The 27,582-nt window shown below is 36.5% G+C and overlaps 1 protein-coding gene across 1 annotated transcript in view; it reads left to right on the top strand.

Moving 5' to 3' along the window:
• MAP3K13 (mitogen-activated protein kinase kinase kinase 13) overlaps positions 1–27,582 on the top strand; it is a 129,428-nt gene that overhangs the window by 83,081 nt on the left and 18,765 nt on the right. Inside the window, 6 exon segments of the mRNA XM_007451393.1 lie at positions 1–117; positions 11,649–11,832; positions 16,077–16,268; positions 20,787–20,945; positions 22,796–22,954; positions 23,548–23,656. The exon segment at positions 1–117 is cut by the window's left edge and continues 4 nt beyond it. Of these exon segments, the coding sequence (XP_007451455.1) occupies positions 1–117; positions 11,649–11,832; positions 16,077–16,268; positions 20,787–20,945; positions 22,796–22,954; positions 23,548–23,656 (920 nt within the window).

Raw genomic sequence — 27,582 nt, 5'->3', positions numbered from 1 at the left:
TCAGCAGGTCGGGCAGCGGCAGTGGTGGGTTTCTTGAAGGACTATTTGGATGCTTAAGGCCTGTATGGAATATCATTGGGAAGGCATATTCCACTGATTACAAATTGCAGCAGCAAGGTAAGCTAGAGTATGGACCTGGAAGATATTTCCTGTGTAAACGCACTACCACCATTAACTGCATAACCTTTGATAAACTAAAGACCTAGTGCCAGAAGAATACCCCATATCAATTTCCTATAGACCTTCTGAATGGAACGGATTGACATATGGTTGGTTGTTTTGGTCGAAGCCCACCTTTTATGGTTGTACAGTCCAGTGATGTCCAGAGTAGAGTTCATATAAGACAATCCATGACGTTGTGAGGAAGAAGATGTTAGAGCTTCTGTTCCTTTTATCTCATCATTTTAAATTTCTATTTTCATGCATGTTTTCATATATATTTGGTATTTTAATAAAGTTTTACAGATATATAATTTATAAATAAATCACATAGTGAGTGCATATTCAAAAATTTTATTGACAGTTTTTACAGTCAATAAGTCTGATGGTCACTGGACTAATTCAAAACCAGACGGAAGCCACATGGTACTGCCCCTGAAGATTGCAGGCCTGCCTTAGGTAGTAGTAAAAAGGAATTTTTTTATCTTACAGTCAGGCACAGAAAGCTCACAGTTTGAGGAAAGAACAAAATATCTAACCATTCTTGAGAAATATTATTATTTCGAGATCCCACAGCTTTTTAAAAAGTAAAATTTTAACTCCCATCATTGTGTAGTATGTATATTCATATACTCCAATTCAAGCCTTATGCTTTTGAAGCAAAGAGAACACATGGCACTAGTGTCCCTTATAACTTCATTTATATTGTTGAAACAATTTTTTCCTGAGAACAAAAGTAATATATATAGAAATTTTGGAACATACAAGTAAGATCCCCCCCCAAATTAAAATAATCTATGATCCCCAATCTCCTGACAATAACCACCATTAGTGTTTTTGGTATATGTTAGTCTATACATGTGTGTATGTGTACTTTAAAAAAGTCATGCTGTTCTGTAACACTTTTTTACTTCATACTGTGGACATTTCCTGTATCATGAAATATACTTTTTCAGCATCATTTTTAATGGCTGCATAATATTAAATTGTGTTAACATACACAGTTTAAGTAATTGTAATTAAGTAATCCTCTGTTTTTTTCCTTGTGATGAGAACTCTTAGGGTTTACTGTCTTAACAACTTTCATGCATTAACATAAACAGTGTTCATTATATTTGTCAAGCTGTACACCACATCCCTAGTACTTACTTATCTTATAACTGGAAGTTTGTACCTTCTGACTGCCTTCATCCAATTCCCCCTCCCCCACTCGCCACCTCTGGTAACCACAAATCTGATCTCTTTTTTTGTGAGTTTGTTTTTGAAGTATAATTGACCTACAACACTATATTAGTTCCTGGTACACAACATAGTGATTTGATATTTCTGTACATTTCAAAATGATCACCATGATTAGTTACTGTCACCATACAAAGATGTTACATAATTATTGACTATATTCCCCACACTGTACATTTCATACCCTTGACTCATTTATTTTGTAATAAACGTTTGTACCTCTTAATCTCCCTCACCTATTTCTCCCCTCCCCTTATGGCTGAGTAGTATTCCATTTTGTGTGTGTGTGTGTGTGTATCCAATCTTGTCCACTCATCTGTTGATGGACACTTAGGTTGTTTCCATATCTTGGCAATTGTAAATAATGCTGCTCTGAACATTGGGGTGCATGTATCTTTTCAAATTAGTGTTTTTGGTTTTTTCTGATATATACACAGGAGTGGAACTGCTGAGTCATATGGTAGTTCTATTTTTAGTTTTTTGAGACACCTCCATACTGTTTCCCACAGTGGCTGCACCAGTTTACATTCCCACTAACAGTGAACAAGGGTTCCCTTTTTTCCACATCCTCGCTGACATTTGTTGTGTTCTTTTTGATGATAGCCATTCTTTCTGACAGGTGTGAGGTGATATCTCATTGTGGCTTTGATTTTCATTTCCCTGATGATTACTGATGTTGAGCATCTTTTCATATGTCTGTTGGCCATTTCCTCTTTGGAAAAATGTCTGTTTAGTTCTTCTCCCCATTTTTTAATCTGGTTGTTTGATGTGTTATATGAGCTATTTATATATGTTGGATATTAATCCCTTATCAGTCATATCATTTGCAAATATTTTCTCCCATTCAGTGGGTTATCTTTTTGTGTTGTCAGTGGTTTCCTTTGCTGTGTGAAAGCTTTTAAGTTTAATTAGGTCCCACTTGTTTATTTATTTATATTTTTAGAAGATGTTGGGGGTAGGAGTTTATTAATTAATTATTTTTGCATGTTGGGTCTTTGTTTCCGTGCGAGGGCTTTCTCTAGTTGTGGCAAGTGGGGGCCACTCTTCGTCGCAGTGCGCGGGCCTCTCACTGTCGCAGCCTCTCTTGTTGCGGAGCATAGGCTCCAGACGCACAGGCCCAGCAGTTGTGGCTCACGGGCCCAGTTGCTCCGTGGCATGTGGGATCTTCCCAGACCAGGGCTCGAACCCGTGTCCCCTGCATTAGCAGGCAGATTCTCAACCACTGCGCCACCAGGAAGCCCCCACTTGTTTATTTTTGTTTTCATTTCCTTTCCTTTAGGAGACAGATCCAAAAAAAATATTGCTGCAGTTTATGTCAAAGAGTGTTCTGCATATCTTCCTCTAGGAGTTTCATAGTATCTGGTCTTACATTTAGGTCTCTAAAGAGTGTTTTTGTTTTCTTTAGATAAATACCCAGGAGTGGAGTTGCTGAGTCATATGGTAGTTCTATATATAGGTCTATTTTTAGTTTTTGGGGGGTATCTCCATACTGTTTTCCATAGTGGCTGCCATTTTGCATTTCCATCAGCAATGTATGAGAGTTCCAATTTCCCTACATCCTGGTCAACACTTGTTATTTGTTGTTTTTTTGATAATAGCCATTCTAGCAGGTGTGAAGTGATATCTCACTGTGGTTTTCATTTGCATTTTCCTAATAATTAGCGATATGGAGCATCTTTTCATGTACCTGATAGCCATTTGTGTGTCTTCTTTAGATAAATGTCTGTTCAGATCCTCTACCCATTTTTTAATCAGGTTGTTTGTTTGATGTTGAGCTATATGAGTTATTTGTATATTTTGGATATTAACCCCTTATCAGATATAGCATTTATAAATATCATCTCCCATTCAGTAAGCTGCCTTTTCATTTCATTGATAGTTTCCTTCACTGTGCAAAAGCTTTTTAGTTTGATGTAGTCCCATTTGTTTATTTTTGCTTTTGTTGCCCTTGCCTGAGGAGACATATCCAAAAAATATTGCTAAGACTGATGTCAAAGACCATACTGCCTATTTTTTCTTCCAGAAGTTTTATGGTTTCAGGTCTTAAATTTAAGTCTTTAATCCATTTTGAATTTATTTTTGTATATGGTGTAGTCCAGTTTGATTCTTTTGCATGTAGCTGTCCAGTTTTCCCAACACCATTTATTAAAGAGGCTGTCTTTTCCCCATTGTATATTCTTGTCTCCTTTGTCATAGATTAATTGCCCATGTAATTATGGGTTCATTTCTGGGCTCGCTATTCTGTTCCATTGATCTATGTGCCAGTACCATACTGCTTTGATTACTACAGCTTTGCAGTATAGTTTGAAATCAGGGAGCATGATACCTCCAACTTTGTTCTTCTTTCTCAAGATAGTTTTGGCTATTTGGGGTATTTTGTGTTTCCATAGAAATTTTAGAATTATTTGTTCTACTTCTATGAAGAATGTCATGGGTATTTTGACAGGGATTGCATTGAATTCCTAGATTGCCTTGGGTAGTATGGTCATTTTAACAGTATTAATTCTTCCAATCCATGAACACGGTATATCTTTCCATCTGTTTGTGTTGTCTTCAGTTTCTTTCATCAGTGTCTTATAGTTTTCAGAGTACAGGTCCTTTACCTCCTTAGATTTATTCCTACTATTTTATTCATTTTGATGCAATTGTAAATGGGATTATTTTCTTAATTTCCTTTTCTGATTGTTAGTTGTTAGTGTATAGAAATTAACATATTTCTGTATACTAATTTTGTATCCTGCAATTTTACCAAATTCATTGATAACTTCTAGTGCAATCTTCTATTGCTTAACAGTTTGTTTACTATTTTCAGTGATTATAAGCCACACTGCAGTGAACATGTGTCCATTCCTTAATTTTCACACATATCTTGATTACTCCTTAGGATAAATTATTAGAAGAGGAATGCTGGGTTCAAAGGATTTTTTGCTTTAAAGCTTTTGATACATATCTTTGCAGCCTTATGTAAATGATCAGTTGTTATGAGTTCTTTCATCAAGAAATTTTATAAAGGAATAATATGGACCCGAAATGATATTCTGTTTTATTTATTTTATAACTGACTATTGGATTCTGTAACCCTCCCTTAAAAATGTATTCATATATTTTAGTCAAGACTGTTGACAGCTTTTCCACAACTACCAGTTGACATTAGTCACCATTAGCCACTTTTTCCATGCATTCAATTTTTTCTATTTCTGAAATACTTTTTCTTTTTTTGATATTTTATTTTAAGGTATTATTTTATTTTATTTTCACTTTATTTTTTAACACAATTTTTAAAGGTTACCCTCCATTTATAGTTATTACAAAATGTTAGCTATCTTCCCCGTGTTGTACAATACATCCTTGTGGCCTATCTTACAGCCAGTAGTTTCTACCTCCCACTCCCCTACCCCTATATTGCCTCTTCCCCCTCTCCACACTAGTAACCACTAGTTTATTCTTATCTGTGAGTCTCCTTCTTTTTTTTTTAATATTCACTAGTTTGTTGTATTTTTTAGATCCACATATAAGTGACATCATACAATATTTGTCTTTCTCTGTCTGACTTATTTCACTTAGCATAATGCCCTCCAAGTTCATCCATGTTGCTGCAGATGGCAAAATTTCATTCTCTTTTATGGCTGAGTAGTATTCCAGTGTGTGTGTGTGTGTGTGTGTAGATATATATATACCACATTGTCTTTCTCCACTCATCTATTGATGTGAAATACTTTCTTTTAGAAATGCAAATCAGAACTACAGTGAGGTACCACCTCACACCGGTCAGAATGGCTATCATCAAAAAGTCTACCAATAACAAATGCTGGGGAGGGTGTGGAGAAAAGGGTACCCTCCTACACTGTTGGTGGGAATGTAAATTGGTGCAACCACTGTGGAAAACAGTATGGAGGTTCCTCAAAAAACTAAAAATCGAATTACCATATGACCCAGCAATCCTACTCCTGGGCATATATGCAGACAAAACTATAATTCAAAAAGATACATGCACCCCTATGTTCATAGCAGTACTATTCACAGTAGCCAAGACATGGAAACAACCTAAGTGTCCACTGACAGAAGAATGGATAAAGAAGATGTGGTACATATATAATGGAATACTACTAAGCCATAAAACAGAATGAAATAATGCCATTTGCAGCAACATGGATGCAACTAGAAATTATCATACTAAGTGAAGTAAGTCAAAAAGAGAAAGACAAATACCATATGATATCACCTTTATGTGGAACCTAAACTATGGCACAAATGAACCTATTTACGAGACAAAAACAGACTTACAGACATAGAGAACAGACTTGTGGTTGCCAAGGGGGAGGGGGTGTGGGGGAGGGATGGACTAGGAGTTAGGGGTTAGTAGATGCAAACTATGACATATAGAATGGATAAACAATACCGTCCTACTATATAGCACAGGGAATTATATTCAATATCCTGGGATAAACCATAATGGAAAAGAATATGAAAAAGATTGTATATATATATGTATAACTGAATCACTTTGCTGTACAGCAGAAATCAACACAACATTGTAAATCAGCTATACTTCAATTTTTAAAAAATTGACTCTGAAATACTTTCTCTTAAACCAATACCAGACTCCCCATCTATACCCCTTCTCCATAAGTATATTGGGATTTACCTGTAAATCTGTCCATTCCAGGTATACTTTCCAGGATTTGTCAACCACGGCATTCTTTCTCAATCCCTAGGTTTTGTCTGTCTGTTTTCTCTCCATACCCTGCACATTCTACCCTCTTTTTCCCTCTATGATCTTAAGAGTTCAGGGAAATTAAAGGGTTGTTCCTTGTCACACAGCAGTTGGGGACTCCTATGTTAAACAGTTTTATTATTTTAAAAATTGGGAATAAAGACAAATCCAAAGAGGAAAATAAAAATCACTTGTCATCCCATAACCACCCACCCTTAATTTATTATTTTTTAGAAGCTCCTTCTTCTCTGCTTAGACACAAAACCTACTAATATCTTATCTGTGATAAGCTCATTTGGTTTTGGGGGTCTTGTCCAGTCTAATAATTATTTTGGTGGCCATTTGGAGGTCTCAGGATCCAAATGCAGCATTGAGGTTCAGACTCATAAAGAAGACTAACAGACACATCCTATGTCTGTTAAAAGAAGCCTTTAAAATTCTTTATTGTTCTGTAACCTTGTATTTAATTTGTGTTCCGATTGATTATGTGACCTTCAGAAAGGCTTATTTCAGGAACAAATAAGACACATCCTTGGTCAGTTTAAACTTACAAGGGTACAGCAGCTGCCCAGCTCTTCAGCAAATGACAGGATATCCTACCGTGAGCAGGTGTTGCTGTGGGCTGCAGAAGAGATTCAGTAGCCTGAAACTAAGTGTAGTTTTTTTCTTGTCAGCTCTGGGATCATGGAGCTAATCTTTAATCCTGGATTACAGTCAACCAAAGGATAGTACATATAATAGATGTGTCCCTGCATTTGGTATTATGAGGAAATTTCACTTGATTAAAATTTTTTTAATGATATCTTCATCTCCCATTTAGTATGTTGGTAGTGAAGCGTAAGTAAGGTAATATGTGAAATCTTTTATTGCCAAATAGTTCCCAGTCTCAAAGCAAGTATTGTCATAGACTTGTCTGAATAAACAAAGGAGAACTTATGTGTTAAAGTGAGTGGGCATGTGGCTTTTTCTCAGTCCTGGGGATCATGGTGGATATTGGAATTAAGATAGTAGTCATAGTGATGAATCAGAAGATAAAAGCTGGGGAAGAGTACCAATGGGACAGCTGTAAAAGCAGCAGAAAGTCTGGGACTAACCCTGGAGGGAGCACAGCCAGTTTCCATCATTATAAGGTTTGTTATCTTGTTCCTCAGTGATCTAGGCCCCCAATTTGTATATCCTTGTTGCTAACGTTCTTTTTGCTGCCATTTTCTTGTTCCTTGGCTCCCTATTAGATATCGATCAGGACGTTGGAACTGGACAGAGAGGACTAAATCACATGGATCAATTTTATTTCTGGTAGTCAGTTCTAGTAAAAAAAATTGATGGAAAGGTGGTTGAAGTCTTACTTTACACTCTGTGTTCTTGAATTACCAATGCCGGCCCCTTTATTTTTCCATGGAAAATTAAGATTTGGTTGAACATAGATGAATTAACACAGGTGTGAGCTACTGTTGGTCAAGGAAATTTTTGTTATTTATTATAATATCAACCTTTGGTATTTGAGTGCCAAATATATTTATCATTTGTATTTTATTTTATTTATTTATTTATTTATTTATTTTTTATTTTTTATTTTATTTATTTATTTTTTTTGTGGTGCGCGGGCATCTCACTTTTGTGGCCTCTCCCGTTGCGGAGCACAGGCTCTGGACGCACAGGCTCAGCGGCCATGGCTCACGGGCTTAGTTGCTCCGCAGCATGTGGGATCTTCCCGGACCGGGGCACAAACCCGTGTCCCGTGCATCGGCAGGTGGACTCTCAACCACTGCACCACCAGGGAAGCCCTATTTTATTTATTTTTTAATTGAAGTATAGTTGATTTACAATATTATATTAATTTCAGGTGTACAACATAGTGATTCAATATTTTTATAGATTATACTCCATTTAAAGTTATTATAGGGACGGACTTCCCTGGCGGTCCAGTGGTTAAGACTTCGCCTTCCAATGCAGGGGGTGCGGGTTCAATCCTTAGTCAGAGAACTAAGATCCCACATGCCTCGCGGCCAAAATACCAAAACATAAAACAGAGGCTATATTGTAACAAATTCCATAAAGACTTTAAAAATGGTCCACATCCAAAAAAAAAAATCTTTAAAAAAATGTTATTATACAATATTGGCTACATTCCTTGTGCCGTACAATATATCCTTGTAGCTTATTTATTTTATACATAGTAGTTTGTGCCTCTTAATCCCCTACCCCTATCTTGTCCCTCCCTCCTATCATTTGTATTTTAATACTTCATTTATTTCTCATTTTATAAAAATACTAAATAATAGGAATTATTTATAAAATATATAGTAAATTACAATATAAGCATTATAAAATTATGTAAAGGGCTTCCCTGGTGGTGCAGTGGTTGAGAGTCCGCCTGCCGTTGCAGGGGACACGGGTTTGTGCCCCGGTCCAGGAGGATCCCACATGCCGCGGAGCGGCTGGGCCTGTGAGCCATGGCCGCTGAGCCTGCGCGTCTGGAGCCTGTGCTCCGCAAGGGGAGAGGCCACAACAGTGAGAGGCCCACGTACCGAAAAAATATATATATATATGTAAAAAGAAAGGATTATTTAACAAATTGTTTTTTGAATCACTAAATAACACTATGAAAAAAATTAATTTGCATCAGTTCTCATACCATACAACAAAATAAACTTCAGATGTAAAGGTTAAACTTTTAAAAACTCAACTATAGATCTCTCTTAGAATATAGATTAGGCAGTAGAAGAAATTGCAAAGGAAATGACAAGCAACTATAAAAATATTTTGTTCAAAACATAATAAAATTAAAAGAAAAATGCTTTTGTAAAAAGCCTCTTTGTATGTATCAAAGAAATAGAAAGCTCCTTTGAGCTTATGAGAACTGAAAGACCCTAATAAATAAATGGACAAGGGATAAATTTGATAATTCATACAAAGAAGATGTATTAAACAAATGTGGAGAAAATAGCCTATATCACTGGCAATTAAAGTAGTGCAAACTTATAAAACACTATTTTATACCTAACTAAATGAGCACCAAAATATAATCGGCAACATTCATTGCTGGCAAAGTTGTAGTAAAAGAGACTTGCTCATACTTTGCTACTGTCAGCAAAAACTAGAAAAATCCTTTTGGATAGCAACTTGGAATGTATACCAAGAACCAGGAAACTATACTATTTAATCTCAGGATTGAACGTGAGGAAGTGATATAAAGAAAGAAAAAAGTATCAAATTTAACTTAGCAAACAAAAAAGTAGAAACAAGTACAAAAAAAGGTAAGAGGGTACAGTAAGTAACTATTAAGCTTATAATAAAAACTAAATACATGGGGAATACATAATATATGAAAAAAGTAGAAAAAATTATACATCACATACAACTCTGACATAGCTGTATATATATAAACAAAGACTAAAAGAGAAGATGAAAACTGAATATGTGCTGGGATTTCAGATAAAATATGTGCTTTTCTGCTTTTTCTAGTATTTTCTAATGTTTTCTAGTACTTAACAGTAAATAAAGATTGCGTAAATAGGAAAAAAGAACAGCTAAAGACTGTCTAATTTTAGTAATTATGTATTAAAAATTAGGGTAACTTGGGCTTTTATAGAGTTATTTGGAGAAATATTGCCCAGTTATGTTCTTGCTCAGAATCCAGTGCTAGTACTTTATTCAGCCCCCAGAATGGTCAAAATGACACTGTGTTTAGTTCTTCACTGGACCCCTAATGAGTAAAACTAAGTGTGCCATCAATACCTGTGTCCTATGTGTGCCACATGAATAAGCCTATAGGGATGAAAGTCATTAGACGCTGTAAAGATACTAAAAGCAGTCGTCTGTAACTTATTGTTTCCACTCAAACTTGTTTCTTTGGTGATTTCATATTTGTGAGCTATTTGTATTGTAGAGAGATTTGTTTTTGTATAGCATCTATTCAATTTCAGTAGAGCAGAAACCTTTAATACTGCTCATACCAGAAGAATGGGACAAGTGCCCATGCTTTTAATCACCCTCACTATAATTTTTTCTGCTCTATGTATTTATATTTTAAAGGTCATGTTTTAACCTTTGTAATGAGAAACCACATTTTATTAAGCATCTACGGAATTTCTTTTCTCTTAAAGAAAATTAGAAAAGAGGGAAATGTAGTTCCCTTCTACGCTTTCTGCTCTTGCTTCATTGATGTAGTAGTGAGTTGATTTGCTTTCAAGACCAGAATATCTTCAAAGCTGATTCAACACTACTTTGTTCAGTGTTCTGCAAACAGTGGCCTTTAAGTGATTGGTGATCTGACAAGAATCTCTCATAACCTTTAGCATTGTTATCATCTTCTCCTCACTCTGTGGGGCTCTTAGCTCTTTGATGTTCATTTCTGACCAGTGCAGTGATAATGCACTGGCAAAAAGGATAATCAATGGATTATAGTCGTCTTTTTAAGTTGCATGAGATTAAAGCACATATTGATTGAATTTTTGATCTATTTTAAATAGCATTTTATTCATTTTAAATGTAATATAGGCTGAAACTAACACAATATTGTAAATCAACTATACTTCAATTAAAAATAAAAATAAAAGTAATATAGGCTTATGGTTTAAAATCTTTAATACAGAAAAGGATAAATGACATAACATGAATCATCAATAATGCCACCACTTAGAAATGACCCCTGTTACATTTTTGGTGCAAAAAGAAATTAAACTTTAAGAAGAACAGAAACTTGAAAATACTGCATCTATATGAGTAAATATATCATGACTAATGACCCTGTCTCTCAAATACTTCATGAGAGATAATGTGGTATAGTAGAGAAAACACTGTCCCTGGACTCAAGCCAGTTCTGGAGTCCTGGGCCCTGTTTTGCCACTTACCAATTATGTGACCTTGATTAAGTTACTTAAGGCATGGTTACCCTATGGCTTAGTTTTCTCATTTTTAAATAACCGTAATAAGGCCAGACCTATAGGATTGTTGTAAGAATTAAACACATGACAGATCTAAAGCACTATGCTAGTGTCTGGCGTATAGTAAGTGCTAAATAAAAGGTAAATACTAATTTAATTATTATACATCATTAGATCTTTAGGAGAGTATCACTGAAAATTCATTCAGCAAGTATTAATTGAGAACCTGCACTAGAAATTCAAAGAGGAGTAAAGCAACACATAATGGGTGATGGGGTAGGGATGGTGATGTAGAGACAGATAGGTGCATTGACTGAACATGCAAGCTTCAAGTGAGGAGGTGGGGCTGTGGGAGTGTCAGGATGTGTTTTGTTCAGAGGTGATTATATTGGAGGAGATCTCTGATCCGCTGAATTTCACTGGTTAAAAATTGATACAAACTAATACATGTGAATATCTTATCTATGGTATCAAGACCCATAGAAAGGTTATATCTTTTGGAGAGTTACTGGGTGAGAGACAAAGGATAGAGGTCATTTTGGGTGATGGTCAAGTTGGTCCCTTCAGAGTGGCCTTGTAGAATGGCCCCTGAGCATTCTACAAGGGGCCATTGAGATCTCTTTAAGCTTGTTTCTCACTTGTGTGCCTAGATACTTGGGAAGTGCCATTTGAGGAGATCTCAGAGCTGCAGTGGCTGGGTAGTGGAGCCCAGGGAGCTGTCTTCTTGGGCAAGTTCCGAGCGGAGGAGGTGGCCATCAAGAAAGTGAGAGAGCAGAATGAGACGGATATCAAGCATTTGAGGAAGTTGAAGCACCCTAACATCATCGCTTTCAAGTAGGTCAAGGCGTTTTTTTTTTTTTTTTAAGAAATAGAGAGATTTTCTTTCCCCCAGTACATACATTTAAGTTCCTGCTTTGAAAGACATGTTAAGAACACTCTACAGACTTAGCACTGTGCTAGGTGCTTTGGGAGGGTACCAAAGAACTATTATATTAGAATCATGTCTTTAAGGATTTTATAGTCTAATAGTTCTTTTTGCCAGAGCACACACTTCTTGGAAGGGATGTATGTGGGACAGAGAGGGAGAAGGTGGATTCCTGCCAAGCAGTCAGATCTGCTGAATCAATGTCATTATCAGTAGGATAACAGAGGCTACTTCAAGATAACCTAAAATTCAGTTAAGAAAACAAAGCTAACATCTGAAGTGATCAGAGAACAATTAGTTCCTTGTAAATAGAGATGTATTTTCTTACTAGTTTCTATTAGTGTCCGTTCTTAAATATTAACTTGTAATAACAGGTACCTTCAGAGTATTTCTCCCTGCCTCAAGTTTTGCCAGATCCATTTTCAAGGAATGCCAAACACTCAGCTTTCTAAATCTAATAGTAGTAGAATTAGTGATGGTAGTAAGTTAAATGCTATATTTGTTTCACAAAGTGGTTGTTTTCAAGAGTATGTGAACGTATCTTTCTAGTTTAGTCCCTTATTTTCATAATATTGACAGGAATCCCTAGCAAAATGGAAAGATTCAGAGGTAAATTTGTAGAAGGCACCAAATTTGGCAGTGCTGAGCTCTGAATATGTAGAATCTCTTCTCCCTCTACTCTTCCCTTGAGTTCCTTCTCTTACCAGCCTTGAAATTTTGCCCTAGGCTTGAACAAATGAATAATGAGTGGCTTAAGAGGCAGAAAGGTGAAGAACAGGAAAGAAAGCCTTTAGGAAGGAAGAAAGATTAGAAATTAGAGCTTCTTGGTATATTTTTATATAATATATATTGAATTTATATATATTTCAATTCTGGAAAATAGTATGACCAATAAGCCTATAGCTAAAAGTAGAATAACTTACAAATTCCCCTTTCCTAACCTAGGAGGGACTTCCTCCAGCCCCCAAGAGGAATCCTTTCCTCAATAAAACTCTCATTATAAAGCTAAACATGTCATGCAATAATTTCTAATTGGAAATATATCCCCAAAGTAAAGAATAGAAATCATAGGTACAAGTTTTGTAGAATGGGTTTAAATGTGTATTGAGGGTGAGTTTTGATCCCCAAACAAGACCCCTTACGGAAAGGGAAAGAAGTGTGAAAAGAAGAGAACCATTCAACTGGGATACTAAATGAAGTCCTTGGATTCATTTCCTTGTGGAAGGAACATCCCTGCAGAGGACATGGGAGAGAACTTCAGTTGCTGTAGTGATTCTATTATTGTTTGCCCTAGGAGGGCCAGGAGGATGTGAAACTAAAACAAAATGCTATCAAGGCCAATTATAATCCTTCCCAAGATGATGTTTCTCAAGACAATAGGAGGATTATTTTTAAGCAGACAAGTCTGTCAGAGGCTCACTTCTTTCATTCATTTTACTTCACTGAGAGGATCATCATTACAGTGTGGTTACCCTCGTAAATGGAAGGAAGAGCCTTTTATTTAACTAAACTTTAAGCTTAAATCACTGGTATGCTAGGTTTGAGACGCTGAATGTTCTATAGATGAGCATGGCTTTTTGGCCTCCCGAAGTGAACTAGGCTATGAGTCTCAGGTAAGATGGCTTTCTAGCAGGAGGTCGTGGGTTACTGAAGGTAGAAATGTGTCCTCAGAGGATGAGTGCGAGAAGCTTGATTTTTCCTTCCTTTCTTTTGTTTCTTCCTTTTTCCTCTGAGTCTTTTCCCCCTTTACCCTCTGACCCTCCTACCTGCATATACAGTTTTCAGCATTATGGATAAGTATTGCTCTGTTGGTGTCCAACTCTTTAGGCTGAAGATGCTTGAATTGTCTTTACCTCTGCATGGAAAACAATAGTGAGACTGTGTCCCTGGCCCATTACACCATGCTCTTGAGGCATTGTGCAGTGTTATGTTTGCATCCATCTGTGCCATGTGTTGCTTGGCCAGTGAATCATTCAGAACCGTCTGGAAGATATGAAGGCATGATTAGATTTTAGTACATCTCTCTGGATACTGATTTCTGTGCTTTCAGCTTCTTTTGAAATTAGTAAGAACCATGTACAGAAGGGAAGTGCAAGAAAGGAATACTATATTCTCTTTTTCTTCCAATTTTTAAGCAGTCTTTTAAGAAAACCCAACCTGCCTGTTCCTATGGAATTGAGTGCCAAAGGGAAGAAAAGGTAGCAATTAGAAGTGATTATAGAGCTGTTATTTATAGCTACTAAGAAGCCTTGTCATAGTACAGGGCTGATGGAATGATTGCTTCTCATTTGTCAGTCAAGAAAGATATAAAGTGTATAACATATCGCTGTTAGGCCCTTTATGTCAATGTTTGTCTGACAAGTTAAAACATACTTGAGTAAGATGCTGAGTAGTTTCAAACAAATATTTGTTTTGATATTCTTAAGCACATTACATTATTTCTGCCCTTATTCATTATTTCTCTGTAGTAAAAATTAAACTGTCTGTTGCTGTATACTTGTGCTCCACTGAGGTTTCCTGAAAGTCAAGTAACAGAAACTTAAAAAAATTTTTTCTTTAAAAATCAAGATGAGAATTCTGGGGAGCTTAGAAAATCATAAGACAGTAATAGAAATAGCTTTGCGGCATTTGACAGGCACATCAAGGCAGGGAAAATAAAAACTAATTATACTTATTCATAATCTGCCATTGTTATAAGACTTTCACATGATCACAAGTCACAACCTCTAAATTCTTTCAGCACTTACAGCAGCCTAAGAGATAGGACATGAATTGGTAGCTGGCTGAGGACTTTAGCTGGGAGTCTTGTATGTAGAATAACGATATTCTTTTGGAGGAAGGCATACGTATCATTAAGAAATAAGACAGAGAATTGCTCATGGTAATTTTTCTTCTCTCTTCTGATTCTCAGAACAAAACTGTGAAGTAGAGCTAATATGATTTTCCCACTTTTATAGGATAACAGTATTAATATAGGAATCCCCAATATGCTTGTCTATACAAACTTTTAAAAGCTGGAAGGAAGGCAGTGTAGTGTAGTAAGTGGAAAAAGCATGGGCTTTGAAGTAGACAGACTGGATTCGAATCCCAGCTCTGTCATGTATTAGTTGTATGATCCTAGGACAAGTCAGTTTTCCTTGCTGAGCTTTACCTGTAGAAATGGAAAAGATAATATCTGTCATACAGTGGTTTGAGGCAGATTAAATAAGACAATTAACTAACATGTAAACCTGCCTGACAAATAGAGGATGTTCTTTCGTGTTAGTACCCTTCCTCCTACCCCTTGCCTCTGTACTTGTTTGTGCAAAGGCTTTATCAGCAAAGAACATTCAGGTGAGTTAAACAATATTTGTCAAGGACTTGCTGTGAACTTCTAAGCTATGTGATAGAAAGAAAAGTACTCGAAGACCTTTTCCTTTAAGGAACCGATAATCTGTACAGGGAGAGAAAAATTGCATATAAAAAACAAATATGTAGCATAGGAAATTAGAGAAGAGAAAGATTTTTTTTTTAGACTGGAATAATCAGGAAAGGCTTCATAGAAGATGTAGGAATTGATGAAAATAGAGGCTGCATAGGTGTATAATACATTGTGTAACATTATTTTTGTTCTAAACAGAAATGTTTTTCAGCTACTCTATAACATAGAAAATTGATTCTTTTGGTCCTCAGTCTAGTTATCTTAAATTTGAGTAATTTGAAATTCAACAAATAGTAAAAATAGCAATATTTTATTTGAATTCTCTCTGTACACTATATATAAAACTTTCCATTTAATTTTTAAAGGAAGATATTTAAATTATTCTTAACAATCTAAACTATCCAGCCTACACAAGTCTCAGAGAAAGGTGCTCTTTGTCCTAGAATGGAATGGTCCCCCAGAAAAAGCACCGATATAGCATAGCATATAGATATCTAAAGTGAACAAAACAAACTAAGCTTGTCCATGCGCATAACAAAGAAACATGTAGACTAGAGGGACTTAAATGGTAATTTAAGGATCAGGAAAGATTATATGCATTTTTAAAATAATGTGGACAGAGAACTGGTCTTAATTATTAAATTTATTAAATATTCTTAAAATATAAATATGTATACATATATGTTTATATGTATGTGTGTACTCATGTACGTGTCTGTGTTTTCTTGAAAGGGGTGTTTGTACTCAGGCCCCATGTTACTGTATCATCATGGAATACTGTGCCCATGGACAACTTTATGAGGTTTTGCGAGCTGGCAGGAAGATCACACCTCGATTGCTAGTAGATTGGTCCACAGGAATTGCAAGTGGAATGAATTATTTACACCTCCATAAAATTATTCATCGTGATCTCAAATCACCTAAGTGAGTTCTGGAGCTAATTTTTCAGCCATTTTGTTTTATTGTTTTGAAATATGGAATTTTATCAACCATAGTTGAAGCTTTTGGACATCATATTTTCATTTCAGTTTAAATTAGCACAGTGGATAACTCTATTTGCATGTTTGGGGGATTATTGTTAACCTACTTACCTATATGGCAGGTATGTCCAGGCACCTGACAGTAGTTTTCCCTTTTGTTGCCTTTTAATTGTACAACTATGAAACAAAGTATATTAACTAGAGTATTCACTTTCCATCATCTCAGATAATTAATGCCAGACTTTCCCACTGGAAGGCTTGACTTGTTGTTTTCCTAGTGTGCTCCCCCCAGAAAACCAATTTTTTAAAAACTGAGTTTCAGAAATATATACAACAGGATAAAATTGGATAAGAAACGGAGGCAAAGAGAAAATAAAAACATTAACTAAAGCTTGTTCACAAAATGTGTGCCATAAGATTCTGTACAGTTGTTAGAGGTGGCTTATGAATTTGGCTTTGAGCTTCCTAGAGTCTAAGCAAAGAAGGAAACAAGGTAACGAGGTTCACAGTGCCCATTAAATAATATAAATTGGTTATTTAAGAGAAGCAGATTAGCATATCCCAATGATCTGTATTGTTCTAGGGTTTGATGGCTTAGGAGTGAATATGATTTGAACCTAATACATTTTTAGAGGGTGTCAAATTCAGAACCAGGCAGATCCATCTCCTGACCCTAAACATGGTCCTAAAGTAAATCACTTGAGGAAATTGGATCCCAAAGATTACAGGTGGGGAATTTTGAAGTGTGTCCATATTTCATTGGAGATCAAAGAAGCCTAACTAAAAGAATTGTGGGCTGACTCACATGATAACTTCTTTTTGAAAGGACTCTTTTATCTTGAAGATTATGAGTTTGGAGGAACTAAGGTGATTGGCAGTGGAAAGAATCAGAACGTGTGAAATTCCTTAAAAATGTATTGACTTAAATAACTTTGTCTGTGTTACACATAATAAAAAAAAAAACACCTTTAAAAAAAAAGAAAAGAAAAGAGAAGCAGAGCTGTTTTTAGTAACCTGTTTTCAAAGTGATTCTTTGGCTACCAATAACCACTTCAAGAGGAATGTTTATTCAGTTCCCCAAAATGCATGAAGGAAGGAAAGGAATTGATTAAATGGTATATTTCAGTGTAACTCCTATTTTTAAACATTATTTTCATTATTTCCCACCACATTTTTGTTTAGAGAAGCAGAGAAGAATTAATCTTTATCCAAAAACATATTTGCATAGTGCTTTCATGGTTTACAACATTTTAAAATATCCATGATCACATCTGCTTTGATCTTAGCAAAAATGTATGGAACAGATGTAACAAATATCATTTTATATAAGAAAATCTAGAACTCAGAGCCCAAAGTCATGGAGCTAGGACTTGAACCCAGAACTTAGACCACAGACCACTGCATTCTCCCTCATCATGTGAGGATGAAGGATTCACAATTAATCCTGCCTCTTCTCCATGGAAGATACAAATCTGTCCTTGATTATCAACTTCAAAGCAGCTCTTATTTATCACCATAGTTCTCAACAATGCTTATTATAGTCGTTAGCTCACTGAACAACCTTCTCCTTGCTTTACTTGCAAATAAACTTTATTACAGTGTTCATTCCTTCTGTTCACATTTTTCACACAATCTGTTGCTTTTGTCATCCACTGCATACATATGAAGTACACAAAATTCTTGCCGAAGATCTCTTTTTTTTTTTTTTGCGGTACGCGGGCCTCCCACTCTTGTGGCCTCTCCCGTTGCAGAGCAACAGGCTCTGAACGCGCAGGCTCAGAGGCCATGGCTCATGGGCCCAGCCGCTCCGCGGCATGTGGGATCTTCTCGGCCCGGGGCACGAATCCGCGTCCCCTGCATCGGCAGGCGGACTCCCAACCACTGCGCCACCAGGGAAGCCCCGAAAACCTCTTTTCAGTACGCGGGCCTCTCACTGTTGTGGCCTCTCCCCTTGCGGAGCACAGGCTCAGCGGCCATGGCTCACAGGCCTAGCCACTCCGCGGCATGTGGGATCTTCTTGGACCGGGGCACGAACCCATCTCTCCTGCATCCTCAGGCGGACTCTCAACCACTGCGCCACCAGGGAAGCCCCCAAAGACCTCTTTGAATGGCCTCCTTCTTAACCACCTTGTTCTCTTTAAGAATTAATTTTAGGAAATGCCCTGGCAGTCCAGTGACTGACCAGGTTCAATCCCTGGTCAGGGAGCTAAGATCCTGCAAGCCAGGCAGAGGGGGAAAAAAAAAAAAAAAAAAAAAAAAAAGAATTAATTTTAGAGGAAGAATTCAGGAAATTTTAGGATATGCAAATCACGTGCTACTCTCTTTAACTCTTGTCATTTAAAAATTAGAGCAGGCACTTCCTTGGTGGTCCAGTGGTAAAGAATCCGCCTTACAACGCAAGGGACACGGGTTCGATCCCTGGTCAGGGAACTAAGATCCCACACGCCGCAGGGCGAGTAAGCCCTCGCGCCACAACTACTGAGCTCGTGCACCTCAACTAGAGAGCCTGCGTGCCGCAAACTACAGCCCACGTGCCCTGGAGCCTGCGCGCCACAGCTAAAGAGAGAAAACTCAGACTCCACAACTAGAGAGATGCCCACACGCCACAACGAAAGATCCCACATGCCTCAATGAAGATCCAAGTGCTGCAACTAAGACCTGATGCAGCCTAAAATAAATAAATAAAATAAATAATAAAATAAATCTTTTTAAAAAATAAAATAAAAAAATAAAAATTAGAGCAATAAGTTTGTTATCTAATAAGTCTTTCCCTCTGCTATCAGTACCATCCCAAACCTCCAGCAGCCTTGGCCTCTTTGGGTTCCAAGCTGACACTGAGAAGACAAAGATCAATCTGCTGTAAAGAGAGATTTCATTACCTACATTAAATCTTTAGGCTGTGTGACCCCACCTTTGTCTCAGAAGACTTCACGAAAGTCCCAACGTTGTATCTTTTCTAGTCTCCTCCCATGTCTATTCCCTCCTGTCATACTAACAGGTCCCATAATGAGCAGAACAAAAGAGGCAGAAGAGGAAGCTTCTAGTGTTTATCTTACTAGGAGCTTATCACCTTTTTTTACTTTCAGCGTATATGATACCATCAATTCTCCAGTTATCTCAGATATCCCATGATATTTTAATCCTTACGCATTTTCACCAAGACTAACATGATTAAATCAAAATTCCTAAATTATGTAAATTTTATATGTCACATACAAAACCAGCGTTAAGATATGGATGAAGGTATTCTAAAGCAGTCATAAGCAATGAACTGTTTGGTAGAGAGCCATCTGACATTGGCGGGGAGGGGGGAAAATGTCAAGTTCCTGGTTCACATAGAAGAGGAAGGAGATAGATTGAGTTTTCTGTTTTCTAGCCGCCTCGATTCTGATACTATTTGAGTATTAAGACTTCTTGTTAAAATTAAGTCTCTATATCATTAAGCCTCTGAAACCCTAACTCATTAACATTCTAAAGTTCTAAACAGGTTATTTCAAGTGAATTCAGTCTAGTGCGTGTGGATGCTAATTCTCTGGATTTGACTGGTACTAGATTTTATTCACTTTAAGGCTAGCAAAAGAAGTTTGCCCCAAGTCACAATCCAGATCACGACTGTAACAAGTATAACATGACTTGTGTGGAATCTACCTAAGCTTAAATTTATTCCTGCTTTTCCTTACCAACATTAATGGAATCCCAGCATACTTATTAGCCTTTTATAATAATGAATCCCTTGTGTCATGGTGCCATGCATGATTTTAGTTGGCCATGATTTAAACAGTGTTTTAAAAGAAGTGTTTTTCCTGTTGAGTTGTCTGAGACCAGCAAGGATGAAAACCAATGTTTACTGAGATGGGTGCTTTACATATATTACCTCATTTAGTTCAAATGAAAATCCTATGAGACCATTATTACAGACCCATAATCCCTCATCCAAAGCTCTTGGAGTCAGATGATTTCAGAAATGTAACATAGGGCATTACCTTACACCCCCAGCGAAGTCTGGGGCCACATCCTATGATCAGCCACATTCATAAATCTGCAGCAAAACCTTTGACAGTCGCACAAAGTGGGATAAATTGAGTTTGCTTTATATATATGAAAAAATATTTATAAAGAATTTTTGGAGATTTTTGAATTGTCGATAAGATACTGTGACTTGAATTGTCTCCATCTTACAGATGAGAAAACTGGCTTAGAAGAATTAAGTAATTGGCAAAGGTCACACAGTTAGCAGTGGTGGAGGCAGGATAAAACCAGATGTAGAAAGCCCACTATGCTATGATACCTCACAAGTATGAATGATGCTGTTTGTGGTGTGTAGCTAATGCCCCAGTAGTACTGGAACTCGAGAGCTGAATTCTGCAAGGTAGGAGGCAGCAAACAAAATCTTCAGTTGCCAGTTAGTCGTGATTTTCATGAATACTAACGATCTGGATGTTTTCTTTATTTCTTTCTAAAGTGTTTTAGTGACTCACACAGATGCAGTAAAAATTTCAGATTTTGGTACATCTAAGGAACTTAGTGATAAAAGTACCAAGATGTCCTTCGCTGGCACAGTAGCATGGATGGCGCCAGAGGTGATACGGAATGAACCTGTCTCTGAAAAAGTCGATATATGGTGAGTGGTGCCATCTGTGCCAACCAGAAAGCCTGTTCCCACTTTCACCCTGTTAGCACTTTCCTCTTTCAGCACGTCTACTTTCCCAAAATATTCTTTAGTATTACTCACTTCTGGTTGATTTCAGTCTCATATAATCTGAGGTACTGCCCAGCATGATCATCACACCTGGTAAGAAAGACTGGGGGAGAAGGAATTAGGGTGAATATCCATTCAGTAAGTCATCAGTTTGGGGGACTCCCAGAGAATATGCTGAACTTTCTGGAAAACTAAAAGTTCACTTCATATAGCCATTTAGTATAAAAGTCTTTCTGAAATATACTACATAATTTTCACCTTCTTGAATAAAATATGTTGAACAAAGTTTACCTATTCTTGGTGACTCAGACCATCACTGGGTATATCAGTGATGTACTTTGCTGTGATACAGTTATATGATTTAGACCTATTTGAGGTGTATGGGGCTGTTTGCCCTTTTATTAAACAGCCCTGATGGGCTTTATTTTTTTGGAGGGGGAGTTAATCTTTATTAACTTTTCCTCTGCGGTTACAAATCTCTGCTATTAACAGTATATTTCCCTTGGGACTTCGCTGGCGGTCCAGTGGTTAGGACTCCACGCTTCCACTATGGGGGTCATGAGTTCAATCCCTGGTCAGGGAACTAAGATCCTGCATGCTGCGTGGCCTGGCAGAAAGAAAAAACAAAAACAAAACAAAAACAAAAAACCCAGTATATTTCCCTATAGTTGTTTTTCTTCCATTCTTAATATTGGCTACTAGTAACTTTTAGACTTAAAACCAAAAAAATAGCATATGTTAAAATTGCATGTAATTTTAGAGTAAATAAGATAAAGTAGAAATGTGGGATCATTTGTAATTTGGGTAATTATCACCAAAGTGTCCTCATTAGGGATTATACCAATTTATGTTCCCAAAAGAAATATGTAAGAGTGTTTTTTCAGTCTCAGCAATAAAATGTGTTAAACTTTGGGATTTTTTTGCCAACCATATAGGTAAACAAACAGTGTCATAGGTGCAGTTTTAATTTGCATTCCTCTTCTAATATTATAAATAAGGTTGTACATTTTTTCATATATTTATGAACCATTTGTAATTTCTTATTTGTGAACTACTCTAATCCTTTACTAAGCTTTCTGATCTTTTATTCTTATCAATTTACAGGAGTATTTTATATATTAAGGAGATTATCCTTTTGTGTATATAAATTATAGGTACTTTTCACTTTTGTTCTTTTTCTTATGGTGGAGGTTTTTTTCCACAGCGAGATTTTCTTTTAAGCAGTTTGATTTATCAATCTCTCCTGTTATGGCTTCTGGATTTCTTAACTAGAAAAGACTTCAACATTCTAAGATTCTTTTTTTTAACTTCCATGTGTTCTTTGATGATTTTTATGATTTCATTTCTCACATTTAAATCTTTGATACATTTAGAATTTACCTTGATGTAAGATGAAGTGTAAATTTGTTTCCCCAATTCTCCCAACAGCATTTATTGAATAATCAATTTTCCCCACTGGTGTGAGATGTCACTTCTCTCATATACTCAATTCCTATATGTTTTGGGTGTATTTCTGGATTTCTATTCCATTCCAATATTCTGGCTGACTATTCATCACCAGTGTTAATTATTGAAGCCTTATAGTATGTCTTAATATCTGATAGTGCTGGTTACCCCCTCATTAATTTTCTTTTTCAGAGTTTTCCTGGCTGTTTCTATTTTTCCTATAACAATATTAGAATTTTAACGATTGAAAATTAATAAATGAATAACTAAAATACAAGTCAGTCTTTCTGAAATGTCTTTTATACTTGTTCCCGGTGCTACTGTAGGTCTTTTGGAGTGGTGCTTTGGGAGCTGCTGACAGGAGAGATCCCATACAAAGATGTAGACTCTTCAGCCATTATTTGGGGTGTTGGAAGCAATAGCCTACACCTTCCAGTTCCTTCCACTTGCCCTGATGGGTTCAAAATCCTTATGAAGCAGACATGGTAAGAAATATGTTTCTCCCAATATTCTCTTTTACCTTCTTCCTCAAAACCATATTTAAAACTCTCTAAACTATATTTAAAACTGCAAGGAAGTCTCTAACGTGTACTTGGAGTGAATAACCTTACTTTGTGTAAAGTCTAGGAGACTTGGAATTTGAGAACTTTGGATTCAAATACTTGCTCTGCCCTTTCTTATCTGTGTAATTTTGGGTATGTCATCCAAGTATCAGTTTTCTCACCTGTAAAATGGGGGTAACACCTACTCATAGAGTTGTTGTGTTATGATTAATTAAAAATTATAAATAAAGAATTTGGTGTGATATCTTAAAATAGTAGGCCTTAGTAAATGATAGCTATCATTACTTTACCAGTCCTAAGGGATAATTATTATAAAACAGATCCTAGAGATTTCCAGTTCATCATTAGAGGTATCTCATAATTACATTTTCCTTTTGCTCTTCAGTACATCAAAACTGCCTAAGACATAGCCACACATGGAGTCAAAAATATTTTTTATAAAGTAGAGTAAAATCTTTATCCTCCTGGACACAACTTCTCAAATGCACAAGCTATTTTTTTTTTTTAACTTTTAGGCAGAGTAAACCTCGCAATCGACCTTCTTTTCGGCAGACACTCATGCATTTAGATATCGCATCTGCGGATGTACTTGCCACCCCACAAGAAACTTACTTCAAGTCTCAGGTAAGTCTGGAAACTGTTCCAGGTGCTGCTAAACAGACAGGAAACTGTCAGTGAGAAGGAGTAAGGGTATTCTGATTCTGATAGCAATTATATAACTCTATTCATTGTGAAACAATAATGATGATACCTCATACGTATGAAGTTTTTGGAGTTTTTTAAGCCCTTAACATATATTATTCTCTTATTTGAAGATAACATGTATTAAAATATCATCTTCCTAGTGGGTTTTGGTGAAGTTGTTGGAGAGACAAGAGGAAAAGAGGATATGAAAACTGTATGCACACACATTTGAATTAGAATTACTGCTGACCTTCATGAAAATATTGCTTTCCTTAAAGTTAGAAAAGCTAAAGTACAGAGGAGGAAAGTTAAATCCCAGAGAGAGCCCGTTGATTAAATTAGGCTTTTCCCTAACATTAAGTGTGTCACCTAGTAGCACCAAATAAAATATAATTTAATGTATCTGTTAGCCTTTACTCCATTACTATCCCCAAACTTATGGCTTAAAACAATAAGCTGTTGTTTAGCTCATGATTCTGTGGGTTTGTAATCTGTGCTGGGCGGTTCTTCATTTGGCTTTGACTCACGTGTCTGCAGTCAGTTGCCAGGTTGACTGGGAGGCTGGCTGGTTCCAGATGGTCTCATTCACAAGTCCAGCGATTAGCTGGCTATTAGCTAGAACACCTCTGTTCTCCTCCACGTGGCTTCTTATCCTTCAGCAGGCTAACTTGGGCTTGTTCACGTGGTCTTCTCAGGGTACCAAATGCAGGAAGAGAGCAAGCCCCAGCACAGACGTGACTTTCCAGCCTGTGTGTGCATTGTGGCTGCTAATGTCTCATGGGCCAATGCAAGTCATGGGCTAATCCAGATTGAGAAACAGATTTCACCTCTTGACAAGAGAATCTTCCATCACATGTTGTAAGGCATGGGTGCATTACTGATAAATTTGTGACCATTAAATAAAAATGCTGTCAATGGCATAAGGATCAGTGGTCTAACCACTGTCAATATGGATAGGGAGTTGTGAGGGATCAGTATACATGAGGTCCTTACTTATCCCCACCAGACCCAGGCAATAGCAAAAGGAGTAAAATGGGATGAAACTATGGCTTTTGAAATAATTGTGATGATCTTAAATTACAGTTTTATGCTTATAGAATTTTAAATATAGTATTACCTAATTTCTTCTCATACAGAAGAAATTTCTTCTCGCTTTCCAAAATGAATTTTTGCAAGATGAATTCCATCTCTGCATTGACTTCCAGTATGATTTCAAAGATTCATTTTCAGAGAATTTCTTCTCAGAGAAGAAATATTATTACCAATTAGTGTCTCAGTCTACCCCTAATAGCCCCCAACTCCAATGGGTGATGAGTTTACCTACCAGGAAAGTATGCATTGAAAGCAAACTGGACTGGGAGGGGCATCATCCCTGGGAGTTAAACAAGTCCTCCAATATGCTTTATTACCTGGCCCAACCAGAGGCTTGGAGTACTTGCTTCTCTGGTGTCTGATAAACAGAGAGATATTCCGCCCATCAGATATTGGGGAATATCTTAATTAAGGAACAAGGTCTTTGCAATTTCTAAGGAATAATAAATCAGAGACCTTTCCTCTATTGCCTGAAGTTCTAACATGCTATGACCCACAAACTTAGCTCTCCCCACACTCTTTGAATAGTCTGGCTTGCCCCTATAGTTTTTTAGTGTTTCTGGGGGATTCTTATGTAAGTAAAGTGTTTGATTTTAGAGAAAATAAGAGGATAACTTCATGACATTTCCTATGTTCTTTGATATGCATTCAGGTAAATTCCCTTAGAACTATTAAAACTATTGCCTATCTATACAAATACATGTAGGTACTGGTTACTGGATTAGAAATCTTTCATATATTTTCTTTTGTTAAGAAGAAGACTTAAGTCCTCTTGTGAAATGAAAGAGAATAATAGTGAGTACTCTCTAGGAAATTTTTCAGACTTTAAGATATGGTTACAATCACAGCGTTGCTTCCTTTACAAGAAAACTATACATACCACAATTTTGAAAAGCAATTTTTGGTGAGAATACTAAGCCACAAGCTATTGAGAGTATAACTGTACATACTTGGAAGACATCAAATTCTAAACAGACTCTACTAGTGTGCTCCCAGAATATCACTTCTGAAGCCAGTGCCACACTTTCTGAATACCCACCATATATATAAAACAGTGTGTAGTACAACTAAGTCCCCACAGTTGGTATCCTTACTCGTGTAAATTCACTTTTATTAATCTATGCAGCATTAAGATTAAACTCAGAGAAGGTTCTCTGAGAGCAAGAGTATGAAAAGGAGAGGAAGGGGAGAAGGAATGGAAGGGAAAAACAGTGCATTGGACATCTTTTAATATTCATAAATTCTACCACATTTTTCTCCCAGCATAAAATTTTACGTCTCCTTAAATAGTTCAAAATACCCTTGCTAGTTCCTAAAATCTTTCGGGCATTTACGAGCTGATTTGTTTCTGGGTCTGAAATTCAGACTATCTCTGGCTAATGATAATAAAGTATTGGGTTGGCCAAAAAGTTCGTTTGGGTTTTTCCCGAATGAAAACCCATCTTACAGAAAAACCCAAACGAAATTTTTGGCCAACCTAATATTTATGGACTAACGAGGGAGGTACTGGGAAAATTAACAGGTTTTGAGCCTAAACCCCTGTCCTGTGACCTTGGATAAGCCACTAAATTTCCCTAAACCTCAGCTTACTCATCTAAACAATGAGGATAACCATATCTTCCCTTCCTTGTGGAGTTTTGGTGAGGATCAAATAAGATAATAAACATGCAAGTGCATTATAAACTAAAGAACTGTTTGATTGTTAAGATATTATTATTCACCTCCCACAAAGCTATAAAAATTAAGCCTCCTTGGAGGTGTTACATTCTGGATACTTTTTCTTTCTTTTTTTAAGACCCATTTATCCTTGTTTATATTTTTAGAAATGGGAAAATGGTTATTTACTGGTTGCTAATTATAAAGAAGATGGGTTGCTATTTGAGGAATGGGTATTTAATATATGTGAGAAGCACTGGTCTTTGAGTCTGGGGACCTGGATTCTGGTCACCATTACACCATTAATGTGGATGAGTAATTGGATGCCACTGGGCCTCTATTTTCCCACATATAAAATAGATGTAACAATGTCTGCCATATATCTCAGACATGTTATAAAAATCTAATAACTAAAGTCCTTGGTATTTGCTGCTACTATAGAAAGGAAAAAGTTACATAGGAAGCTAGAAATAAAATTACCTAGGACATCTCAAACTCTAATTGGGAATTCAAGATTGAGGGTTTTTTTAAGTCACATTATTCTGTATAATCTACAAACATAAAATACATCCTTTTTAATTGTACAGTTTGATATGTTTTGGCAAATATATACACCACAAACAAGATACAGAACATTTTCATCATTCCAATTTTCTCCACGTCCTTTTGTATCCAGTCCCTTCCTCCCAGCCCCAGTCCTTGCTAAAAAGATATCTGTCTTCTATTCCTATGGTTTTGTACTTTCCAGAATGTCATATAAATGGAATAATATGATATATAGGCTTTTGTGCCTGTCTTCGTTCACTTAGCATAATGCATTTGAGATTTGTCTATGTTGTGGTACATATCAATAGTTCATTCCTTTTATGGCTGAGTATATGCCACTGTAGAGATTCTGGGTACTTTTTCTGATGAACTCCTGAGATGGATAAGATGGCAGCCAGGGAGCTCCATCCACAATTAAATTCCTGTTTAAATTAAATTCCTATTTAATTCCACAATTAAATAGGAATTAATTGTGTTTTGACTTTATCCTCCCCCAATGGGCAAGAACTAGCTTTTTAGCACATAGTTTTGCTTTTCGATAGCACTTTTTTTTTTTTTTTTTTTTTTTTTTT

Source organism: Lipotes vexillifer, unplaced genomic scaffold (assembly GCF_000442215.2).
Source record: "Lipotes vexillifer unplaced genomic scaffold, Lipotes_vexillifer_v1.1 scaffold513, whole genome shotgun sequence".
Classification (NCBI taxonomy): Eukaryota; Metazoa; Chordata; class Mammalia; order Artiodactyla; family Lipotidae; genus Lipotes; species Lipotes vexillifer.
Note: the sequence above shows the minus strand (reverse complement) of the source record. Positions and strands in the feature narration are given on the sequence as shown.